The sequence below is a fragment of the Sus scrofa genome, chromosome 13 (genome assembly GCF_054392235.1).
Source record: "Sus scrofa isolate SSC_HxYL_T2T_F1_AM1 chromosome 13, Sscrofa_HxYL_maternal_Yorkshire_Landrace_v2.0, whole genome shotgun sequence".
Lineage (NCBI taxonomy): Eukaryota > Metazoa > Chordata > Mammalia > Artiodactyla > Suidae > Sus > Sus scrofa.
In genome coordinates, this window is record NC_139395.1 from 209,441,128 (window position 1) to 209,453,271 (window position 12,144).

General features: G+C 34.8%; 1 protein-coding gene across 1 annotated transcript; it reads left to right on the forward strand.

Moving 5' to 3' along the window:
- The first annotated feature begins 10,093 nt into the window (after positions 1 to 10,093).
- LOC146397866 (keratin-associated protein 20-1-like) lies at positions 10,094 to 10,294 on the forward strand. The gene has a single exon (XM_084987287.1). The coding sequence runs from the start codon at positions 10,094 to 10,096 to the stop codon at positions 10,292 to 10,294; it is 201 nt and encodes a 66-aa protein (XP_084843413.1).
- Positions 10,295 to 12,144: the final 1,850 nt, after the last annotated feature.

Below are 12,144 nucleotides of genomic sequence, written 5' to 3' on the forward strand. Positions count from 1 at the left end.
TAATTATGTATGTTTTATATTTTATTTTATTTATTAATAATTAATGCATATAAAATTTGTAGATAGATTGTCAGATTCAAATTTCAGGTACAAGCACAAAATATTTACTGGTATGGCTTTCTTAACAACAAGTTTAAAGAACACAGCTTTAGACCAGGATTTCTCAAGGTATGATCTGTTGACACCTGTGGGAATTTAAGACCCTTTGAAGGAATCCCTAAGCCCCAAACTATTTCATAACATATTAATTTGCCTTTTTAGTTGAATAGACTCATGAATATACATTGGATATTTCCAGATATATGCTATATATTACATATGCCCCACAACAAATAATTGCAGAAGCAGATAGGAGAAACCCATGGTTTCTTTCTTCTGCCATTATTTCAAGAAGACTCTTTTGGAGATACTCAAGAACAACTTTAAAACCAAGCTGAAGATATGGAAACTCTAAAGGTGATATGTAGGGAGGAAACCCAGTACTGATACTTAGATTTTTGAAAAAAACATGAGTAATTGTGTAATATAATGGTGTACTCATATAAAATTAATCAAAGTCATGGTTACAAATAAATAAAATTCTCAAGATAAAAAAATGGCTTTATATTAGCATTTTAATGTAGACAATTGTAGTCGGTTCATTCACAATAATCAGTAGAAAATATTATTTGGTCTGAAGAGTCATTTGCCTGAAGGAAAAGAATTACATAATTTAAAAGATAATTTACTTCAGACAACTGCTCACTTTAATCATTTCCTCACTCACATAGATATACTCTCAGTTCCTTGATTGCATATCTGAATATGCAATGAAAATTATTATTGTAAGAAAAAATCTAAGAAAAATTGGGTCAAAGGACTTGCAATTTGACATTTAAAGGAACCTGAGTGTAGACTTTAATAATAATATGCTGTGGGAGAATATCTCCATAATACAGAAGGAATCTATAATTAGGGACATGTGACAGAATTATTGGATCCTAGGACAAATAGTTATATTTCCTCTAAGGCAGTCTCTTTACTTATTCAAACAAATGTTTCATGAAGTTTTATTATTCAACTTTGAAATACATTACAGAAAGTGTATAAAATTCCACATGCAGGGAGTTCCCACTGTGGCACAGTGAATTAAGACTCCTACAGTCATGTCTTGGGTCACTGAGGCTGTGTTGGTTCAATCCCCAGTCTGGTGAGGTTGGTTAACAATCCAACATTGAGGCAGCTGTGGCGTAGGATGCACCTGTGGCTGGGAGTCAGTCCCTGATCCGGGAATTTCCATATGCCAAAGGTGCAGTCATATATTAAAAAAAAAGAAAAGAAAATTTCATGTGAAGATGGTGACATTCAAATCAAGGAAAATCATTTCCTACTCCACAACTGAAACTTTCATCTTTGTCAGCATTGTTACAGCAATCATTATGGTGGCTCTGGCTGTGGGTATGATGGTATATTCATGACTGCTGCTGCTCACCTTGATGGGGCAGATATTGGCCCTTTACTGGACTCTACTGAGGAACATCCAGAGCAATTCAGTCTGCTGGATTCCTTCACCTGTGATGTCTTCACCCTGCTTCCGTGGTTAATCCCCAGAAGAATTCTATTCTCTATGCCAACTGAGACAAGTTTTCCCAAGGTAACCTGGAAAATATAAATTTCAAATTTGATATGCTCCTCAGTTGATGAAAATAGCCAGGAATGTGTCCAAAAATTATAGATAAGTTATTTTTGATAGCATGATACCAATATATGTTTTCTACTTTGATCACTATCTTCACATGGGAAAAATTTAAGCAAGTTTTTCATGAAATTTTCTCATATTCAATATTGCTTTATTTGCATTTATCTCTATGTCTCTGTGGGAAACTGCCTTTGGACATTGTCTTAGTCATCATCTGAGATGATCATTTTCTAAAAGTGATAAAGCTATGACCATCAGTTCTTCATAATAACATACACATGAAAACTGTGTTTTTATATATACCTATAGGCAGCTCTATTATTTATACACAAACAAGTTAAATGACATTTCACACAATAATAGCCTTATTTTCTGTGAAATGCTGGAGGGCTCGCTCTGGCTTGTTTTTCTAAAAATCTGCAGTTAGTTTTTATCATTAAGGTTTGTGCTTTAAGTATGTATAAGTGGTCTATTCTGCCTCTCATACTTGATATTCCTCGGAATTCAACAGCAAAAGAGTACAATATATACTTGCACCCTTGCTGGGTCCATTCTCATTTTCTTAATGAGATCTACCAAAAAAAGTCCCTGGCTCCCTTCTCGGTAAACAATATTTTAGCAAGCTGGATCACCACCTTTTAATTGCATTAGTGATATTAATCTTTTTCATGCATTCCATTTGGAATAAAACAAAACTGTTCTCAATTATTCTAGCTTTTTTTCCCCAAGTAAATGAGGAAAAGGAATCTCCTTCACTAAGTCATCAGTGAGGAGCAGTATCTTTGAACACCTCATGGGTCATGCAGACAGTATTCTCAGATATCAACACATGTGCCTAGGAGTACTCCAGATATCTCAAAAGCATATTATTATTTGAAGAACTTTCAATAGAATAACATAGGAAATGTATCTGCTTTACACTTCAGAAGTCCTATTTCACTGTCTCAGCAACTGATTCAGAGAATTCTCCTCTGATTTTCCCTCTGGGCTATTGGAGTTTTCTCAAAGGCCTTGCAAAACTGACGTATCATCAAGTGATGAATAATAGAAAAAATTATTCCACACAGTGTCATTGATAAAGCCTCAAAGCTCTGAAGCTCGGAGACTTACTGGCACATAGTAAGTGCCTGATAAATATTTGTGAACACATAAATTAAGGACAGTGAAAAATATCAAAAAATGTTTCCCTGGAATTTCATATTTTACTTTAGCAGAAGACGAGCAAGTAGGAATATAAACTATCTCTGGAGTCTTAGTATACAAATGATGTTATTTCACCCAGAAAGTATTGATGGTTTCTTTATGTGCTCTCAGTGGAGTACTCAGAATGGAACACAGATTTATCATAAGAGGAAAAGAATCATTCTTAGTCCTCCCTTCACTATATAAAGACAAGTGAATTACACAAATCACGCTGAGTCCTCAGGTAGGGTAGATTAAAATCACATTTTAATATACAATGGACCAAATGTATTAATTCAGCCGTGTTTACCTATGCTACTTTTTGAAAGATTCCGTTTGAACATTATAACGTAGGTTTCCATCAACTAGATCACTGTGTCTCCCCTCTCAGCTTAGTCCAAACCAACTTCTTCTGCTTCTCCTAGCTTCCAGCCCAAATCAGTGAGAACACGTCAAACCCTGAAAGTAAATGTTGATTTTAAAGTCGAACCTGCCTCATAGCCTCTCCTAAGAGAGAATCTAAGCTTTTTCATGAGAAGTGTTCTCTGTCTGCATCATGTATGCTCTAGTTGCCTTCAGAATGGAATTCAAAACTCACACATGTAATTATATGTTCCCTCTTTGGATAATCAACTGCCTTGTGAGGATACCTCACTCTAGACTCCCAAGGCAATTGTAAGATCAGTGGAATGCTGAGGAACACAGGGGGTGCCAGGGAGGTGGGGCAGATGGAGAAGACTCTGGATCTCTACTGAGATGATGAAAAAGGAACCCTATTTTTGAACAAATTAATGTGACACACTGTTCCAGAGAAAAGCAAAACATCCTCCAGATCTGCCCATTTTCCATAGATAAAGGAATCTTTGAATAGTTTTGTCGTGGTGTAACTGATATGCAAAAAACTGTACATATTTCAAGAACTGCATACAATTTGATGAGTTTTGATACATGACTATACCTGTGACATTATCATAACAATCAAGGTAATAAACATATCTGCCCTTCCAAAAGTTCCTCCTGCTCTTTTTTTTCTGCCATTGAGGTAAGAACATTTATCATGAAATCTACACTTTTCACAGATTTTTAGGTACAGAATACAGTATTGTTAAGTAGGGGCACAATGTCATATAGCAGGTCTCTGGAACTCATCTTGTGTAACTGAAACCTTACACATTTTGATCAGCACCGTTTCCTTTCTGTATTCCCAAGCCTTCATCTACCACCACTCAACACTCTGCTTATATGAGTTTGACCATTACGGAGGCCTCATATAAGTAGAATTTTGCTTTATTTTTTCTTCTGTATCTGACTTATTTCACTTAGCAAAATATCCTTCAGGTTCATCTATGCTGGCACAATGGCATAATTTACTTCTTTTGAGGGCTGAATAATATTCCGTCATGTTTATACCACATATTTTTAATACACTCATCCATCAATAGACATTTGGATTTCTTACATGGCTTGGCTATTGTGAATAATACTGCATTGAACATGACAGTGCCCATATATCTTCCAGATCATGATTTCAATTCTTTTGAATATATACTTGAATACATGCTCAGAAATGTGTGTTGGATCACATGGTAGTTATATTTTTTAAATTTTTGAACAACTGCCAGACTTTTATCCCATAGTGATTACACCATTTTGCATTCCTTCCAACAGTGTGCAAGGGTTCCAATTTCTCCATATCCTAATGTGTGATAAGAAAAACAAATATGAAAGCCAATGTTTCATTCTCTAACAAGATTTTACATTTCCCTAGAAATACAAAAAGTAACATAATTTCAGATAAAATTACAGGTGCCTTTATAATGGTATTTAATGTATTAGATAGACTGGATAGAATGACTGGCATTGTGTCAGTCTATCCATTATGAAATATTGAGGAATATTTCCCTTGGGGAGAGAAATCATAATATAAACACATATGCATTTTGACAGAATTCTTACTTATTTAAAATATTTGCCCATGAACCTGTAAATCCACATGAGGAATCAGAATTCTTTAAAAATTCCATAAAACCTGGTCAGGGAATTTTCACTAACTAGCCTACTTTGATGCAGACTTGAAAATATGGTGATTATTTATTATCAGAGACATATGGCTTTATTGCAAGAATCCTGATCTGAAAGAAAACAAACTAGTCTATGAGAGTCCCTCTGCCTTAAAAAAAACTGAGCTTAAATAAGTTCTCTAATATAAATTAGCATGAATGATGAGTTCAGCACTTCCCTGCGGTTTCCCCAATCCAACACTGAAGGTGTATTAAAGGCCCTGGAAATGATGACATTCAGACTGAATACACCAACTCCCTGATTCTCAATCGAACCTCCAATTCCTGACATTGTGTGCCACTACGGCAACTACTACAGTGGCCTCAGCTGTAGCTGTGGTTATGGCTGTGGCTATAGCAGGTGTGGCTGTAACTGTGACTATGACAAGTGTGGCTATCGCTGTGGCTATGGTGGGTATGTATATGGCTGCTGTCATCTATCCTGTTGTGGCAGATATAGGCCCTATGGATTCTACTGAGAACCTTCTAGAGATACCCCAGAATTCTTGTGCTTCCTCCACTTTATGAATTCTTCTTTTTATGAAGTAGTGATGATCTCATTCCATGCTACTTGGGAAGAAGAGAATAGTTTAAATTCTTCATCCATCATCTTGGTTGAATAAAATCATCTGGGATGTCTTGATTTATAATAGAAATCTTTTCTCCTATTACTACACTATAATTATTACTTTGAATATTTATTAGTTAAACATCCTTCCTGTGAGTAAAAACTTGTTTCCATTTTCAATAAAATATTCTGCATTGACAACATTGCTTGTTTAACATTACTTTGGTTATATCTGTTGCATGCATGTGTGTGAAAGAGTATTATTTTGACAAAAAAAACTTGCCTTTCTTCATATGTGAAAAAAAAAAGCCTAAGAATAAGTTATTTCTAAGTGAAACTTGCTTTTGATAGACCTGTACCCACTGGAACCATCTACATCTCATCATATTAAGACAGCAGCCCATATGCTAAGTTTTAAATTAATGAATAAAACCAAACAATAGTACACTTGTTTTCCATAATCATGTTCTATCTTATTACGCATTTAGCTGTTTCCTTATACCACACATCTGGATATTTAGCACTGTGTTTCTTAGTGGTTTTACTTGGGTTTCCATTTTACATTCTTTAAATCACCCTCCTTGTCCCATAACTGGGTGATGATAGAACACAAAGTGGGTTTGAACATCAATTTTGTCTTTGAGAATCTCCAAAAAGTGCCACCCCCTTACTACATCAGCACTCTAAGCATTAGAAATTAAACCGCTGCTTTTGTGGACCAGTAGTATTGAATTTTATATCTTCAAATTCTCTATTGAAGATACCAAACTTATTTTTCTATTTAATACAACTTTCCTCCAGACTCTACTAGAAAAAAATTAAAATAATGCAATTTCAGCATCCGTCTGTTGAAGACTCATTTGACTTAACATTTTGTATCATTTTGACTTTCATCAGAAATTATAAACTTTTTTCCAAATTATTGACAAAGACATAGCCACTTTATTAATATGAAATACCAACATGCTGCATGTTCCAAATACTAAGAATAATATACATGACCAAGAAATTCTTTGAGAATTGTAAATTTATATTAATTAATTTTAAAAACTGGGTCATAAAATGAATTAAGGACGCTCATAGCTTGTCATAAAGTATTAGAAGCCATGTCTCATTTCCTTAGTATGTAAAATATTTTAATCTAGGTATTCATCTAATATAATGGAATTTTCTCAAATGTCTTTCTAAAAATATTACAGCCTATGTTATGAGAGAAACATCAAATAATACTAAGGACACACAGTACCACTGAAAGAAGTTAAATAGTTCCAGCACATACAACAGTGCCTGGCAGCAGTAAGAATTCAAGTTATTCTTTTTGTTTCTGGGATTTTAAAACGAATAAAAAAATAAATGAATTAATGAATAAGGCTTAAAATTCTTTGTTAATGTTTTATGTGATTTTTAAAATGCTTAAAGTTAAGAGCTCACTTTTAAAATTAAGAGTATGTGAAGAGGTATGGATATTCAAATGTGTACACATTTATCTCTCTCCAGAGCTTCAATGCCCAAATAATTCTATTTTGTCCAATTGGTATTGTTCATAGCCTTCTCAGGACAAGCTCAGAAGGGAAGATGAAGCCAGTAGCAGCGGAAAGTACAAGGTGTGTACTCCACCATTGCTGTGGCCATGAATACCTGGGAGATAAACACACAATATGATTCTGATGATTCTGATAAGAGAAGCAGATTGTGTTTTTAAAGTTCTCTAATAAGGCAAAAATACTTTCATATTCTCACATGTTAATGATATGCTTCTTGAATGATACTGTGTGCACACCATTGCTTAAGTAGATTTTAGCCAACTGGACACATACCATGTCCCCTTTTTGGTGCACGCTTGGATCCAACCAATGCTGGCAAAAAAACAAAAAAACAAAAAAAACAAAAAACTTAACCCAGCTCAGTTATAAAAGTCATATATTCATTTAATTGTGAAAACTTGGAGTGTGTTCCCCTATAAACAGGACATTTTTCTCTGCATGTACCAAGAATACCCAGTTGATTCACAAGTATATAAATTGTCCTATGACACTGGTGCCCCCTTGCTGCTCTTCAGTTAGTTAATCAGTATATGCATCTTTCAGAGGTTTCCAAGCAAAATAAAAAATAGCAAAAGAAGTCTTAGGAACCTAGCATTGGTGAGAAAGGAGGACAGAAGAGGAAACAAGTCCACTAAGACCATTAAACTCATCTAATGGTATTATTGTGACAAATGAATGCATAAAATGTCATAAGTTTCTACCAATAAATAGATTAAAAAATCTCTGAATGTGGAATCATGATACATCAATGGAAAATAATATAAAATAAATGTTAAATGGTCAACTTCATGAGTAAATGGTCAACTCCACAAAATGTAATCAAACATAGACAATAAAAAATTAATAAAAATGCCATATTGAAAGAGGAAGTGTATTTAAAATAGGATAGAACTCTATTTGTAGTTAGTCAATTATCAATGCCAATAATCAATGAGAAGCACTATCTTGGGTTGAAAAATCTTTTCCTTGGACAAAAAGCAATTCGGGTAACTTTCCTCTTCCAATCACCCACTACATGTCGATTACATAGTGAAAGCTAATATTCTTCAAATGGAAATAAAGAAAAGAACTCAGTAAGGCCTTATATATTTATCAAATTGCATAGATCCTGATCTAAAATATTAAATATATACTTTATGGGGTTCACATGGAATGGACAAGCCTGTTCAATATAGAATAGAATCTTCCTAATCAAAGCAAGTACATAGATTGTAAGAATTCAGGCATCATTACTAAGCAATCATGGCTTGAAGAACTCACTTTCTATAAGCAAAGAAATAGAGATTCATGGCAAGCTCTATTATAAATAAATCAAAGCTATGAGGTCAATATTGCCCATGGATAGTCCCATCTACTTTTGACTTTGTATTAAAAGTCCTTTGCAGACAGTGACATTCACCCAGGAAACTTATTTCTTGCTCCTCAAGTGAACCTTCCTATGCTAACAGCATGTACTACTGCAGTGATTACTGTAGTGGTCTGAGCTACAGGAACAGTGGTCTGAGATGTGATGATAGAAACTCAAAACCATTTTAGAGCTTCTTGCAATAGTGGGTCTAGATAACTATCATGAAGTGCAAAAATTAGTGGATAAAAATTGATGAGGATGATTGTAACATGAACCCAATTAACAGTCTAAACATTAATAAATGTGATACAATAGGGTAACCCAACACCATATGCCTCTAATATTAAAAAAACAAAAGTACACAGAACATCTAGAAAATATTTTTCTTGACAAAAAAAAAAAAAGGAGAATGACCAGAATCACATCAGCTTTTTACATGTACCTATAAAGACACAGTTGGTATAAGGGATAGAGGAGTAAAGGAAAAGAAAAACCAGGAATACAGCAGTCACATTCAAAATTTAAGAATTCTAAAAGACAATAGTATGTTTTACTGTAAAAATGTGATAAAAAGATTGGAGACTGTGATATATTTTAAAAGAGTTTAGAGAGATTATGCCTAAATGTAAAGTGAGTCCCAATGTGAAAAAAATTGACTATAAAAATATTTGTGAGACAACCAAAGAAATTTCAGCATGAATAAAAATTAGAGGATACTAAGAAAGCTTTTTAAAAAATTTCACCTGTATGATAATGGTATTATCAATATACATGTGTTTTTAAACTCATTTTGTAATGGAGATACACTGAAGTACCTATAAGAAAAATGACATCTTATTGGGAACTGGTTTTAAAATATTCAGAAAAAAAAATAATAGCTTCAAACTGTACACAGAGAAAGAAGAAGCTGATGCTGGAATATTGACACATTAAATTCTGAGGATGTGTTTATTAAGCTTCAAAATAAAATTCTACATACTTTTATGTCTGCCTTAGATTTACTTATTATTCCTGTTGTGGCTCAGCAGTAATGAACCGAACTAGTACCCATAGGTTCAATCCCTGGCCTCACTCAGTGGGTCAAGGATCTGGTGTTGCTGTGGCTGTGGTGTAGGCTGGCAGCTGCAGCTCTAATTTGACCCCTAGCCTGGGAACCTCCATATACCATGGGTTTGGCCATAAAAAGCAAAAAGAAAAAAGAAATGTACTTATTAAAGTAAATGATAAAAATAGAAAAGTTTACCTCATTCTAAATAAACTCTATTGTTAAGCAAGTTATTTTTCACTTTGTAGAATATACTCACATAATATGTGTAGAATTAATAACAAAATTTTAAATATCAATATTTTAGAAACTATTCACTGATAAACCTAGATAAAAACTATTTAAGTATTTTAAATTAAATAAGTAAAGAGTGAGTAAGGGTTTTAAAAATGAGAACAAGAAAAACACTTGAAAGGCACATGGTTTGATCATAGGAATGCTGACTCAATAGCAAAGTCATCTTGTTTACAAGGCCCTTACATTGTGAGTGAAACAAAGTTTCAGGAAGTGTACTAATGTAAATTAGCAGGAAACATGTGATCAACAAGTCCTGTGATGTGTCCCACCCACAACTGATGGAACATATAAAAGGACCTGTGTAGGTGGAGATATTCAAACTGTGGAAACAGATTCCCTGCTCCTCAATCAAATCCTCCACTCCTAAAACCATGTGCTACTACAGCAACTACTACGGAGGCCTGGGTTATGGCTACAGTGGACTGGGCTGTGGTTATGGATGTGGCTATGGTGGCCTGGGCTGTGGTTATGGATGCAGCTATGGTGGCCTGGGCTGTGGCTATCGCAGGTTTGGATATGGCTGCTGCCATCCATCTTACTACAGAAGATATTGGTCATATGGGTTCTACTGAAAAACTTCCAGAGAAACTCAGGTGGTTGATCCACATAGGCTTCTTGAATCTGTCTCCATGATTTCTCCTAATTTCATTTTCATTTTCTATTATAAATGTCAATATCATTCCAAAGTATCTTAAAAAAAAAAAAGGATTCTGCCAACCTCATCTAGAACAACTGAAATCATCTGGAATGTTTCACAATTTTAAAAGCTTTTCCTTTGACACTGTATTGTCTTTAAAATGTCTTACATTTTTATTTGACAATTCATGTGAAAAAGTTTAATTTTAATAAATTTTACATTATTGAAAATATTGATTTGTTTCATTCAAGTATATTTTTCTTCATTGTGTGTGTGTTTGTGTCAACACACGTGTATGTGCACATGGACACACTTTGATACACTGGCAAATGGGCGGTGTGATGATTAATTTTATGTGTCAATTTTATTGGGCTAAGTGATGTCCAGGTAACTAAAGAAACACTATTTCTAGGTACGTCTGTGAAGGTGATTCTCAAAGAGACTTGCATTTGAATCAGTAGTCAGTGGACTGAGTTTATAAACAAGACCGTCAACTGAGGAACTGAATAGAACAAAAAGGTGGAGAAAGGGCAGTTTTGGTTGCTATGCTTGGACTGGACATTCACCTCCTCCTGCCCTTGGAAGTCAACACTCCTGGTTCTCAGGCCTTTGAACCAACGGAATTACACCCCTGGCTTTCCTGATTCCTCATCTTGCAGACAGCAGATGATGGGACTTCTTGGCCTCCATAATCATAGGTACCAATTCCCATAGTGAAACATCCACATTTTGTTCTGTTTCTTTTCTGGATAACTCTAATACAGGTGGGGAAGAAGAAAATATGAGAGAAATAGAGAACACCTATCTTTGGCTCATCCTGAGATAATAAAGATGCAAGAAATATTTAGGAAGCAACCTAAATGTCCATCAACAGATGGATGGAAGAAGAGGTGGTATGGAAGACTCAAGAAGCAGTTTCTCCAGACAAAATTATTATTATTGTGGCTTTTTAGGGCCACACCTGTGGCATATGGAAGTTCCCAGGCTAGGGGTTGAATCAGAGCTGTAGCTGCTGGCCTACGCCACAGCCATAGCCATGTCAAATCCCAGCCATGTCTGTGATCTACACCACAGCTCACAGTAACACTGGATCCTTCACTCACTGAGCAACGCCAAGGATCAAACTTGTGTCCCCATGGATAGTTGGTTTCTTTACTGCTGAGTCTTGACAGGAACTCCCCAAATTCATTTTAAAATCCTTCTTTTTATGGAGGAATGAAAAAAAAAATGGGATGCTTATTTTCATGTTTTACATCATACCATATAATCAGGTCATATTTATTCAACAAAATAAATATATAAAATCATGGACTTGGAGAATAGACTTGTGGTTGCCAAGGGGGAGGGGGAGGGAGTGAGATGGATTGGGTGCTTGGGGTTAACAGATGCAGACTATTGCCTTTGGAATGGATTAGCAATGAGATCCTGCTGCACTGGGAACTATGTCTGGTCACTTATGATGGAGCATGATAATGTAAGAAAAAATAATATATATGTGCATGTGTAACTGAGTCACCATGCTGTATAGCGGAAAATTGACAGAACACTGTAAACCAGCTATAATGGAAAAAATAAAAATCATTATATAAAAAAAAAAAATAAAATAGGAATAAAAAAAAAAGAACTCAGTGAGGACCTGCTGCATAGCACAAGGAGCTCTAACTAGTATTCTGTAATAACCACATGGGAAAATAATCTGAAAAAAAATGAATGTGTATATATGTATAACTGAATCACTTGTACAGCAGAAATTATCACAAAATTGTGAATCAACTATAATTCAAT